The following is a 14,117-nucleotide window of genomic DNA, read 5'->3' as shown; positions in this document are numbered from 1 at the left end:
CAACTACTTTATACACAGAAGTGTAAAGGAATGAATACGAATATGTACATAATACCAGACTAATACCATCAGAGTAATTAGAAGGTAAATAATATAGGACAGAGAGAGAGCCTCTACATTGCCAGCTCCTTGGCTGGGTTCCCTTTACCCCAGTCAAAACACAGAGCAGAGCTGACCTTCTTGACCTGGACTACAGCAGGCTGCAGGGTTCAAGAGCAGCCTGACTGCCTCTAGAAGGCTGAGGAGCACATCAGGTCCAATCCCTAGAGTCGTCTAATCACAAAGGGTCTGGACCACGTGGGGAGGGCTGATGGAGTGCCATTGGTGTGTCACACACCTGAGATGTAATCAGAGAGAGCACCCAGGCTGTGAACCATCATTTGGCCACAGAGAAGGGTATGGTTCAGTATCTGACCAGGATCACTGTGTGTGAAGTGTGAACTCTGAGCCACGTATCCCAAATCAAATGGTAATGTCAAAGAGAGGTGAGGAGTTCCTAAAAGACTGAAGGGTAGTCCAAGTCCAACACAATGTTAGGGACCTATTTTAGGAGGAGAGTGCCACAGAGATCTTAGGAGCCCAGTGTTTGGGCAGTAGACCAGAGGCTTTCATCATGACCAGGCGGTTACTCAGAAGATTAAATGACAGCAAACAGGATACTTCCTCCCACCGCAGGATGTGTGTCCCCTGACAGAACACGGAAACAAACAAGAAAACCTGCACAAACACTCAGGGCAGTGAGGGCACCTCCACAAACCCCAACATCCACCCAATGGGATTAATGCATATCAGTGACAAACGCAGGTGTCACACACTCACAGACAATGAGAGAGGGGCTGGCACGAAACAGTGAGGGAAGAGAGAAAAGGTCATGCTTTGTGGATGGGAGGGGATGATGTGGATGGGAGGGGATGATGTGGGATGATAGAGATCCTGTTGGAACTGTCCTCATAAGTAGAGGGTGGGAAAAGACAGCAGGGGAGAAGGAGGGGCTACAGAAAGGCATGCAGATAAAGCTGGCGAGTTGATTGGTTACGGTTAAATCCCCTTTTTCACAATGATACCCCTAACCCTGAGATGTAACCAGCCATCTGTACTGACAATGTGCTCTAATCAGCTGTCAAGCTGAACACTAAAACCAGAAACTAACCTAGACTGATCAGATGCTCTTTATAGATGTGAAAACCTGTCATCCAAGATTAGAGGAAAATCTAGGCATCAAAGAGGGATAGGGAAGAGAGTGTCAGTAAAGAATAAAAGGCTGGAACTGATTCTAAATATTTTGTCAGGAGGGGATCCATACAGGCATAGAGAGAGAGGCATACCATGCTGTTGCTGTGCGAGATGCCTCCTAGTCCTATCAGTGAGGAGGTGGAGGAAGAACGACGTGTGGCAAAGGTGGGACAGTGTGGGACTGGTGTGGCCTCAGGTTCACAATCTGGTCCATCGGGTGTTTTAGGGCTGAGGGGTGTGCTGGATGAAAGTTGGAGGTCATTGGGAGTACTGGGTGATGGCTCCGGGACGAAGGCTGTGTAAGGTGGTGGTTCAGGCAGGCCCAGGGCCTGACACAGAGCCTCCACCTGGCGGGCCAGCCTCTCCTGCTGGATACGCAGCCTCAAGTTCTCCTCCTGCAGAGCTGCCAAAGCTGTAGACAGAGGAGCCACACGCGCCGCAGCCTCCTCGAGCCGTGCATCCACCCGCTTCCCAAAGGCCTGCAGGTCACTGTGGATCTCCCCCACGGCACAGCGCAGTGTCAGCTCCAGCCCACACTCACCACCCTCACTCTCCTCCTCCTCAACCTGATCTTGGGCTAGCAGGTCACCAATCACCTCCTCCAAACCAGACTCAGCACACAGGCTGTCTGGATTGCCCACCAGGGGCTGTGGAGCCTCTGAGGCCGACAGGAAGTCCAGGTTCACTCCAGGCATGGTGGGTAACTGCTCTCAATATCAAAAGTCACACCGAAGGTCGGATCTCGTTACAATGAGATGCAAAGTCCCTCTCTTTCAACTAAGCGCTAGGAACCAAATCGAGCTCTAAGAGTTAAACAATCCAAGAGCGAGGTTTGATGAGTTTTCAGTACGTATCCCCTGGGAGAAGAGGACAGTAGGCTCTCTCTCAGTCTGCCTGTTTATAGAGACCCTCCAAAACAACTCTAGTTCTTTATACCCCCCACAAACCCCAGACAGCCAATGAGCATTCACGGAATCCCGTTTCCAAGGCAGCAGAGGCCCCCACCCCTTTTTTTCCCTCAGGTGCCATAGACATGTGTATTTATCACTAGCCACATCTATTATTCCACTGAGCCAGTCAGGGCCTGGGTGTCTGGTGGGGGGCCGGAGGGGAAATACGGGTGACAACAATTCATAGATCCCTCCCCCCCCCTCTCAACTCCCCTTTTATTTAGAACCCTTGACCTTCACACCTCGATTGGCAGGCGACTGGGGTTTGGATGGGCTGTGTCTGTGTCTGGCCGACTGAGAGGGCCGACAGAATTTTACTTAAAGTGTTTGACAAACTGCAGCCTCTCAGGCTTGACATTATGAGTCAGTTGAGCTGCATGGGTCAGGTCAGAGGACAGGTCACCAGAGGTTAGGAGAACCTAAGAAGCACACCGAGCTGTGAGAGACAGAGGGTGGTTAATGTGGTGGGCTATTGACAACCTGAACCTGGTTCTGGTTGACCCTGGCCGTGGGGAAGGCTCTTGTTGAAGGCCAGCTGCTCTCTGCCGTGTGCTTGCTTTGGAACTTGCTGATAGAATATAATATCACAGTGGTCTGACCAGCTGCTGTTACGTGTGCATTCTTCAAGTGCTTTGTGTGTCAAGTTGAATGCTTTGAGAGAGTGTTGAACAGTCTGTGTCTATATGAATGTGTGCCTCCAGCATGCATTTGTGTATATGTATGGAATGGTTATAACCATTCCAATTTTAGAAAATTATAGCACTGTAGGTCTGCATGAATCAAATAATTTGAACTCAAACTACAGTGATCTACAGTGATATCAGGTGAACAAGGTCAGCGCAATACAAGCAAGCCCTCTTAGCACGTAATGTTGTTCTTAATCTCTGGTACACACACCTAAATAGTGCTTGACTAATGGTGCCTAAGCAATATAGCTAAAACTGTGTTCACTGAAAAGGCAGCATTTTTGTAGTTATTTGGCATGGTGGTTTCCAGGGTTGGGTTCAGTTACATTTCAATTCAGAACGTAAACAAAATTCTAATTCTAATTCAAAATGTTCCTAATTGAAAAGCATTGATGAGAATTAGAAATGGAATATCATTGTACTTCCTGAATTGACTGGAATTTAAATGGAATTGACCCCAACCCTGGTGATTTCATCAAACCCCTAGGCATTCCTTAATATTGATATTGAGTGTGTAACTGAGCATCGGATCCTGGGATTTAGAGGACAGCAGAACGGCTTCCAGGAACGGGGAGCAGGCCAGAGAGACTGTGGCCAGGCAGGCCAGGAGAAGTGGGTCAGACCCCATCAAGGACATCACTTTAGTCTGGTGCACACACACACACACACACGCACACACACGCACATCTGAACACTGCAACAAGGTTTGTGTATGTGTGTGTGTGTGTGTGTGTGTGTGTGTGTGTGTGTGTGTGTGTGTGTGTGTGTGTGTGTGTGTGTGTGTCTGTCTGTCAAAACACAGTCTGTTTTGTTTGTGCATATTTGAGCATGTGTGTTGGAGAGGGAGAGCGAGAAAGAGGCAGAGGGACAAATAGAGACAGAGAGAGCATGTGTTGTGCGTGTGAATGTTCTCTATATCTCTAAATGTTATGTATCTGTATAATAAGCAAGTGACTGTATTTATGCCCTAAGGCATTCCTGTGTAAATCAGATAGACATTAATTGCCTCCGTCTCAGAGAAGTGACAATGTCTTTGATCGTTGTGACTAGAGGTTGACCGATTAATCAACATGGCTTATTTCAAGTTTTCATAACAATCGGTAATCAGCCTTTTTGGACATCGATTATGGCCGATTACATTGCAATCCACGAGGAGACTGCGTGCCAGGCTGACCACCTGCTACGCGAGTGCAGCATCAAAAGGACCTTGTGGCTGCAAGGAGCCAAGGTAAATTGCTAGCTAGCATTAAATGTATCTTATAAAAAACAATCAATCTTCACATAATCACTAGTTAACTACACATGGTTGATGATATTACTAGGTTAACTAGTTTGTCCTGCGTTGCATATAATCAATGCGGTGCCTGTTAATTTTATCATCGAATCACAGCCTACTTCAACTTGATGATTTAACAAAAGCGCATTCGCGAAAAAAGCACAATCGTTGCAATAATGTACCTAACCATAAACATCAATGCCTTTCTTAAAATCAGTACACAATTATATTTTTTAAACCTGTTATGTAGTTAAAATAAATTCATGTTAGCAGGCAATATTAACTAGGAAAATTGTGTCACTTCTCTTGCGTTTAGTGCAAGCAGAGTCAAGGTATATGCAGCAGTTTGGGCCGCCTGGCTCGTTGCGAACTGTTGAAAGGCCATTTATTCCTAACAAAGACCGTAATTAATTTGCCAGAATTTTAAATAATTATGACATAACATTGAAGGTTGCGCAATGTAACAAACAGTAATATTTAGACTTTGGGTTGCCACCCGTTCGATAAAATAGGTAACGGTTCCCTATTTCACTGAAAGAAAAAACGTTTTGTTTTCGAAATGAGAGTTTACGGATTTGACCATATTAATGACCAAAGGCTCGTATTTCTGTGTTTATTATATTAAAATTAAGTATATGATTTAATATTTGATAGAGCACTCTGACTGAGCGGTGGTAGGCAGAAGCAGGGTTCATTCAAACAGCAGCTCTTAGCAATGCTGGGATGCACAGCTCTGTTTATGATTTCAAGCCTATCAACTCCTGAGATTAGGCTGGCAATACTAAAGTGCCTATAAGAACATCCAATAGTCAAAGGTATATGAAATACAAATGGTATAGAGAGAAATAGTCCTATAATTCCTATAATAACTACAACCTAAAACTTCTTACCTGGGAATATTGAAGACTCATGTTAAAAGGAACCACCAGCTTTCATATGTTCTCATGTTCTGAGCAAGGAACTTAAAGTTAGCTTTTTTTACATGGCACATATTGCACTTTTAATTTCTTCTACAACACTGTTTTTTTGCATTATTTTAACCAAATTGAACATCAAGTTAAAATAAGTGTTCATTGTTCATTCAGTATTGTTGTAATTGTCATTTATTACAAAAATATATATAAAAATCGGCCGATTAATCGGTATCGGCTTTTTTTGGTCCTCCAATAAGCGGTTTCGGCGTTGAAAAATCATAATTGGTCGACCTCTAGTTGTGACCCCGCTGCAGTTATTTACAAGAGAGTGTCTAAAAATAGTCAGCAGCTTTATCCAGAACACACCAATAAAATTCATCTGGGACTTCACCCTGGCCCCCCTCCAGAGAAGAACAGCACAGTGAGATAAATGATCTTAGGCCACAGCTTTAAGTCATATAGCCATAAAACTCCAGGGATAAAACAGTAACACACTGCATCTGACTTACGGCTCCACTAACAAAATCCACAGACCAGGATCATCTCCAAAATAGTCAGAGACCTCATCTCTCTCTCCCTTTCTCCTGTCCTCCATAAAAGCCCTGTACAGGGGCCATATACTAGGGAACATGTGTGCTGGTTGGGTAACCCGTGCTCAGTGTTTGTTCAGGCTGTGCTGACAATAGGGAGATTAGTGTGCTGTATGACAGTGAGTGGCCAGGACTGACAGTTGATCATTCACTGTGGGACCGTGGCCATAAACCCCTGTCCAGCGTTACCAGCGTGACCCAGGGCTCTGCTGTAATCTCCATGCCCGCAGGAGAGCCACTGCTTGTCCGTCGTCGCCGCAGAGATAGAACGACGGCATTATTTACGCCCGAGGGCACGGGTCAGCAGACAGCCTGGACGGGTGGCAGAGATGAGTGGGCACAGGTGAGGGTACTTAATCCAGGGCCGACGTGGGCATCAATAACACCAACGGCCGGTCCCATCTGCTACACACACCCAGAGCTATTCCAACAGCACTCCCTCTTTCTCACTCTCACTTAGCTTAAGTCTCCGTTCCACCTTTCACCTGTTTGTTGATCTTACCCTCCATTTCCATCCTTAACGCTCCCACCTTTTCTGTCCTTCTCATTACCATTATTTATCATCTCTCCCTAACCCGCTTCTTGCTCGCTTTCTTCAGAGTTGATGCGTTTTTATTATTCTGCACATTGTAAGATTCAATGCTACCTTATCTGCATTATCCCAGTCTAAAAGCCTATCTGAACCTGAGCCGTCATTAAGTAACTGGTTGTGTATAGGGGTGATAACGATGATAAGGTTTGAGTACATACCACCAGAGAGGAGCAGAGGACCACCCACACAGATCACAAACAGTCTGTGTACCCCATGGCTTCTCCTTTACCAAACACCAATAAAGACTAACTCATCCAAAACAACCCTCTTATCACACAGCTTAGATTGCAAGACCTCCATAATAGGACTCTTCCATCAGTGTGTATACAACCCTACGATCCTATAGAGGACAGAGGAATGTGAATGAGGATCAATGTCAATGCCTGTTAACGGTGGGACTGGAAGCCAATCCAGACAAATCCATCGTCCATCATTATCACGCACCCTTGAACTTCCATGGGCCTGAGAGACTATGTGGGACAGGTGGTGGGGCCTAGACCCAGGACAGAGGTACAGTGCAGCAGCCCTGCTTGATGCTAACCTAGAGCGAGAATAGCATCTGCCAGCTTCCCTTCACAAATCTCATTAGCAGAGTTATTTCCACGTGTGTCTAATAACCTGAATAAGCCCGGCTGATATACCATGCTGGTGGCTTGGGCTGAAAAAGTGTCCCCTGTTTGCCTACACAACAAGGAGCACGTCTTGTGCTCTTATTCACAAACACATTCTAAACCTCAACACATGGTCTCAGTACCTGGAAACAAGGACAAGTGCACATATGTAGCGCAACTGTCTTGGTGTAAATCCTTACAAAAAGGACATCAAAAGAATCCAATGGCCGTATCCATGACTTTCACAACGAGCCACCAAAGTTTACCACTGAAAATGGGAAATGTTTTCAATTAAATTGTAACACATCACATACACAGACATGCAAGCCTCTCGACCATAGTTACCTATTATGCCTAGCACGGGTCAAGCATACACCTCATCTTCTGCAGAATGAATACATGTCTTCTTACCCCTTCATCTCGCTCAGTCTGTCTGTGTGTAAGAGCCACCTATCGGTGTCTGTATCCGTCTGGATGTGTGTAACTGCAGGGTTAACTGATAGAGACAGTCTCTATGCAACATCTTTAATCCCCCCCCCCCCGCACCTCCCAGCCCCAATCCCAGGCAGCGTCCTCCCAGCCCAGCCCTGATCCCCTAACCAGATTACTGCTCCGCTCTACATGGGGGGTGGAATAGAAAACCATTAAGGAGTGAGGAAACTAGACTACACTTTTCCCTTACCCTACATTCGCTTCCCTTCCTTCACTCATGACAGAGCTTTTTCCTTTTAAGAAGAGCCGTTTAAGAAGTGTAACTTTGATCTAAATTGTAACATTCTGTCATTAACAGTGCATGTTCAAATGTATAGCAAATAACACGTTTTCATATAAAAAATGTCAAAAAGACTATAGTAGGTGCCTATTACAGTAGGTGCCGCAAAGTAACAGGGTTATTTCTTAAGTCAGACATAAATCCCCTTGTGACAGGGGGAAATGAAGCTTGTTGTGTGCAACAGGGAGTGGCAATTGAGAAAAAAATGTATGGGTAACATGATTGACATGTTATGATCATACCCACTCAGTTTCCCACCACAAAACACCAGGAAATGGCCAAATAGAGTAGAACCAGCTCACATGCTTTTACTATATGATTTGACTATTGGATTCAATGTTAGGTTCAAAGTTTCTTTTTAAAATATATATTTTGTAAGGAATAGATTCAGCACATTAAAACAAGAGTTTAGTTCACATGACAGAATTACCTTAAAATGAGGGACAGACGTAGATGAATCAATAATCACATGAAACAAATAATCATCTTCAGAAATGACTGTCAGAGCATCTAGGGCTTTACAATGATGGTGAAACTTGGAGAAATGTTGGAATTAAGTGGGTTCAAATCTTCCTAGAAATGACACAGGGTTGAAGGAGGGACTTGTGAATTTGCTGAATTTTGCAGATGTATTGAATTCTCTATGTGGTCTATATAAAAGGTCACTTAATTTATATAACAGGCTTTTAAAATACCATATTGGTGCACAATTTCTACTGAAAAATATCATAGGTACGCAAAAGGCACCTATTTTGTGGAACAATCCCTGTGTCATCGTCTAGTTGAGTGGCTAGGACTTTAGGGAGGTGGCATAGACTGTAGGGAGTTGGCATGGGACTGTAGGGAGGTGGCATGGGACTGTAGGGGGGTAGCATGGGACTGTAGGGAGGTAGCATGGGACTGTAGGGAGGTAGCATTGGACTGTAGGGAGATAGCATGGGACTGTAGGGAGATAGCATGGGACTGTAGGGAAGGCTAGCATGGGGACTGTAGGGAGGTAGCATGGGACTTGTAGGGAGGTAGCATGGATGTAGGAGTAGCCTGGACTGAGGGAGGTGACATGGACTGTAGGGAGGTAGCTGGACTGTAGGGAGTAGCATGGACTGTAGGGAGATAGCATAGGACTGTAGGGAGGTGAGCATGGACTGTAGGGAGGTGGCATGGACTGTAGGGAGGTAGCATGGATGTAGGGAGTAGCATGGGACTGTAGGGAGGTGGCATGGACTGTAGGAGGTGCATGGGACTGTAGGAGGTGGCATGGGCTGTAGGGAGGTGGCATGGACAGTAGGAGGTAGCATGGACTGTAGGGAGGTAGCATGGGACTGTAGGGAGGTAGCATGGGACTGTAGGGAGGTAGATGGGACTGGTAGGGAGGTGATGGAATGTGGGATAGCATGGACTGTAGGGAGGTGGCATGGGCTGTAGGAGGTGGCATGGACTGATAGGGAGGTCAGGGACTGTAGGGAGGTGGCATGGGACTGTAGGGAGGTGGCATGGGACTGTAGGGAGATGGCATGGGACTGTAGGGAGTTAGCATGGGACTGTAGGGAGGTAGCATGGGACTGTAGGGAGGTAGCATGGGACTGTAGGGAGGTAGCATGGGACTGTAGGGGAGGTAGCATGGGCTGTAGGGAGGTCATGGGACTGTAGGGAGGTGATGGGACTGTAGGGAGGTGGGGCCGGGGAGCAGGGACTGTAGGGAGGTAGCATGGACTGTAGGGAGGTGACATGGGACTGTAGGGAGGTAGCATGGACTGTAGGGAGGTAGCATGGACTGTAGGGAGATGCATAGACTGTAGGGAGGTACATGGGACTGTAGGGAGGTGGCATGGACTGTAGGAGGTAGCATGGACTGTAGGGAGGTAGCATGGGACTGTAGGAGGTGGCATGGGACTGTAGGGGGTGGCATGGGACTGTAGGGAGGTGGCATGGGCTGTAGGAGGTGGCATGGACTGTAGGGAGGTAGCATGGACTGAGGGAGGTAGCATGGGACTGTAGGGAGGTAGCATGGGACTGTAGGGAGGTAGCATGGGACTGTAGGGAGGTAGCATGGGACTGTAGGGAGGTGGCATGGGACTGTAGGGAGTGGCATGGGACTGTAGGGAGGTGGCATGGACTGTAGGGAGGTGGCATGGACTGTAGGGAGATGGGATGGACTGTAGGGAGTAGCATGGGACTGTGGGAGTAGCATGGGACTGTAGGGAGGTAGCATGGGACTGTAGGGAGGTCATGGACTGTGGGAGGTAGCATGGGACTGAGGGAGGTGCTGGCTGTAGGGGGTGGCATGGACTGTAGGGAGGTGGCATGGGACTGTGGGAGGGGCATGGACTGTAGGGAGGTGGCATGGACGTAGGGAGTTGGCATGGGGACTGTAGGGAGGTGGCATGGGACTGTAGGGAGGTGGCGATGGGGATCAGCTGTAGGAGGTAGCATGGCACGTAGGGAGATGGCATGGAACTGTAGGGAGGTGAGTTGGACTGTAGGGAGGTAGCATGGACTGAGAGGGGTAGCATGGACTGTAGGGAGGTCGGCTGGACTGTAGGGGTGGATGGGACTGTGGGAGGGGCATGGACTGTAGGGAGAGCATGGACTGTAGGGAGATAGCAGGGACTGTAGGGAGGTGGATGGACGTGTAGGGAGGCATACTGTAGGGAGGTAGCATGGATGTAGGGAGGTAGCATGACTGTAGGGAGGTGGCATGGGACTGTAGGGAAGGTGGCATGGGACTGTAGGGAGGTGGCAGGAGTGTATGGAGTGGATGGATGTAGGGAGTGGCATGGAGGTGGGGAGGTGGCTGGAGTGTAGGGGGGTGGCATGGAGTGTAGGGAGGTGGCATGAGTGTATGGAGTTTGGCATGGAGTGTATGGAGATGCATGGAGTTTTGGAGGTGCATGGATGTAGGGAGGATGGCATGGACTGTAGGGAGGATGGCATGGAGTGTAGGGAGGAAGCATAGACTGTAGGGAGGTAGCATGGCTGTAGAGAGGTACATAGACTGTAGGGGGGTGGCATGGGACTGTAGGGAGGTGGCATGGGACTGTAGGAGGTGGCTGGAGTGTATGGAGTTGGCATGGGACTGTAGGGAGGTGGATGGAGTGTATGGAGTTGGCATGGAGTGTATGGGAGGTGTGGAGTGTAGGAGGTGGCATGGAGTGTAGGGAGGTGGCATGGAGTGTAGGGAGGTGGCATGGAGTGTAGGAGGTGGCATGGAGTGTATGGATTTGGGAGTTTGAGGTGGCATGGAGTGTATGGAGTTGGCATGGAGTGTATGGAGTTGGCATGGAGTGTAGGGAGGTGGCATGGAGTGTAGAGAGTTGCATGGGAGTGTGGGAGGTGGCATAGAGTGTAGAGAGGTGGCAAGCAGACTGTAGGGAGGGGTGGCATAGACTGTAGAGAGGTGGCATAGACTGTAGGGAGGTGGCATAGACTGTAGGGAGGTGGCATAGACTGTAGAGAGGTGGCATAGACTGTAGGGAGGTGGCATGGACTCTAGGGAGGTGGCATGGACTGTAGGGAGGTGGCATGGACTGTAGGGAGGTGCAGAGATAAATCTCAGGAGGGATGGGGCATAGACAGAATGAAGTGCCCAGTGCAGCTCCCTCCCTGTCTGTTTCTCATACCCTACAAGGACACTCTTTGTTTGATAAACAACCAAGTCCGCCCTGCTCGCTCGCTCTCTCTCCATCCCTCTCTCTCTCGCTCTTATAAGGCGCATGAGGCACTTGCTTTCAGGGGCAAAGCAAGTGCTTTGTGACAACGATGATACATTTTTTGGGGAATTAAGAATAGAATAGAAATAAGTATGACATTTTAAGGCAAGAGGTAAACCATGACTGTTCAACTTATAGTCCAACATTTATTGATAGCTTTTAAAGGCATCACATGCATAACTCAGGTTTGACACGTTACAGTCATTTAAAGTCCTACTCCAGTCTCCTTTTCACCTCATTTAACATCTGATTTACTTAACAAAAGGCACACCTCAATAGGTGGTCCAGGTATGACATGTCATGGCACAAGTGGGGGGGGGGCTTTCCTCTTTTGTTCTCTATTGCTCCTCTATTGTTGGTCAAGCAAGAGGGGAGGCCGATGACATCACATCAGACCATCTACTTAAATGCCCTATTCCTTGAAGTTTGCARTTGTGTCAAAAAAAATGATTTGCTGAAAATATATATATTTTTACCCTTCAGTGTGTACACATTACTGTATTTATACTTGGAATACTGTTTTTCAATTGGAAAAGTCAAAAAATTGCTGTAGTGTGTCTTTAACCCTGCGTTTCTGCCAGGACAGGAGGAGTGGAGTGTTACAGTACCTTGAAAGAGGATCCAGAAGTGAGGCTGGAGGAGGAGGTCTTGAAGGGGGTCGCTCTCAGACCCATGGTCAACTCTGCCAGGGAGAGAGAGAGAGCCATACAGTGAGAGACTTACATGGAGCTGACGTGTCAAAAGCTCTATAAAACAATGTCACAGCACACCACCAGTGTTTAACCATAAATAGTTACATGTTAAATGGACTCAAGTCCCCAAAGCATACAGTATTCRTTTTGTATATTGTACATGATGATGTGCCTATGGCTCTGAGTGTCCATGAGGGGACCATCACTCACTTACATAAGCCGTCATGGTGCCTTCCTGTATTATACTTATGCAACAAACCAAAAAATATTCTACTGAGCCATTTACTTTATATAATATTCATACCTTGTATTATTTCTTATTGTTGTTGCATTGTTGAGAAGGAACCTGCGAGTAAGCATTTCTTTGGACGGGGTATACCATGTGTATCCTGAGCATATGACTAAAAACAACTTTAAATGGTGTCATAAAGGATGGTAGTGAGTCACACTATGGGCCCTGCCACCGCTAATACAAACACCCATATTCCATCTTTCTCTGCACACATACAATGTCATGTGACCTGTGTACCAACACACACACAGTAAACTGGGGACCAACATAATACGTTTTTTTCTGGATCAAAAAGGGGCTTAGGTGGTTGGGCGTGGCAAGGGGAGTGGCAGGGGGGCGTGGTAATGGGCACGGTCAGCCCGGTGGAGAACATTTTAGAGTCCTCCACCTTGGCAGTGTAGGGAAATGCTTTAATATTTAAGCCAATAACCTGCAATTCTCAAAATCTCTCCATGAAGATGAAGAGGAATTGTTTCATGTTTCAGTTTTAAAGCATTTTCTGCAATCCTACACATTTTCTCATAGAGCAGAGAGAACATTTAGCCATTTTAAAGCTAATTTCCTGCAATTCTATGCATTTTGACATGGCTAATGCTGTGTTCCTTTGTTCAAACATAATCAAATCAATACTGCTAAATTCATTGTTTTGGCAATTTTCAATTCTCCCTGACTGTCTAGCTTTTATTTAGGTGATTGATAGTATTCAAATATTAGATTATTAAACAATATATAGATAAGTTCATTAAGCGTTTTTCCATTCTGAAAATGAATTWAAAAAAATATACAGTGCATTCGGAAAATATTCCGAACGTAACAACATTTTGTTACGTTGCAGCCTTATTCTAAAATTGATTCAATTGTTTTTTCTCACCCAACAATCTACACACAATACCCCATAACGACAAAGAAAAAAATGGTTTTTCGACATTTTTGCAAAGTTATAAAAAAGGAACAAATGAAATAACACATTTACATAGGTATTCAGAACCTTTACTCGGTACTTTGTTAAAAGCACCTTTGGCAGCGATTACAGCCTCGCGTCTTCTTGGGAACGATGCTACAAGCTTGGCACACCTGTATTTGGGGAGTTTCTCCCATTCTTCTCTGCAGATCCTCTCAAGCTCTGTCAGGTTGGATAGGGAGCGTCGAGGCACAGCTATTTTCAGGTCTCTCCAGATATGTTAGATAGGGTTCAAGTTCGGGCTCTGGCTGGCCCACTCAGAGACTTGTCTTGAAGCAACTCCTGCGTTGTCTTGGCTGTGTGCTTAGGGTTGTTTTCATGTTAGAAGGTGAACCTTTGTTGTTGTCCTGTTGGAAGGTGAACCTGTGTGCTTAGGGTCATTGTCCTGTTGGAAGGTGAACCTTCGTCCCAGTCTGAGGTCCTAAGCGCTCTGGAGCAGGTTTTCATCAAGGATCTCTCTGTACTTTGCACCGTTCATCTTTCTCTCAATCCTGACTAGTCTTCCAGTCCCTGCCACTGAAAAAYATCCCCACAGCATGATGCTGCCACCACCATGCTTCACCGTAGGGATGGTACCAGGTTTCCTCCAGACGTGACRCTTGGCATTCAGGCCAAAGACTTCAATCTTGGTTTCATCAGACCAGAGAATCTTGTTTCTCATGGTTTGAGAGTCTTTCGGTGCCTTTTGGCAAACTCCATGTGGGCTGTTATGTGCCTTTTAGGGTTAGCAAAAGGGGGATACCTAGTCAGTTGTACAACTGAATGCATTCAAATTAAATGGGTCTTCCGCATTTAACCCAACCCCTCTGAATCAGAGAGGTGCGGGGGGCTGCCATAA

General features: G+C 46.6%; 1 protein-coding gene across 1 annotated transcript in view; it reads right to left on the bottom strand.

The window, feature by feature from the left end:
- LOC111974013 (smoothelin) overlaps positions 1 to 14,117 on the bottom strand; it is an 87,200-nt gene that overhangs the window by 16,932 nt on the left and 56,151 nt on the right. The window contains 1 exon segment of the mRNA XM_070447043.1: positions 11,943 to 12,016. Within this exon segment, the coding sequence (XP_070303144.1) occupies positions 11,943 to 12,016 (74 nt within the window).

The sequence above is a fragment of the Salvelinus sp. IW2-2015 genome, linkage group LG15 (genome assembly GCF_002910315.2).
Source record: "Salvelinus sp. IW2-2015 linkage group LG15, ASM291031v2, whole genome shotgun sequence".
NCBI classification, from domain to species: Eukaryota; Metazoa; Chordata; class Actinopteri; order Salmoniformes; family Salmonidae; genus Salvelinus; species Salvelinus sp. IW2-2015.
Note: the sequence above shows the minus strand (reverse complement) of the source record. Positions and strands in the feature narration are given on the sequence as shown.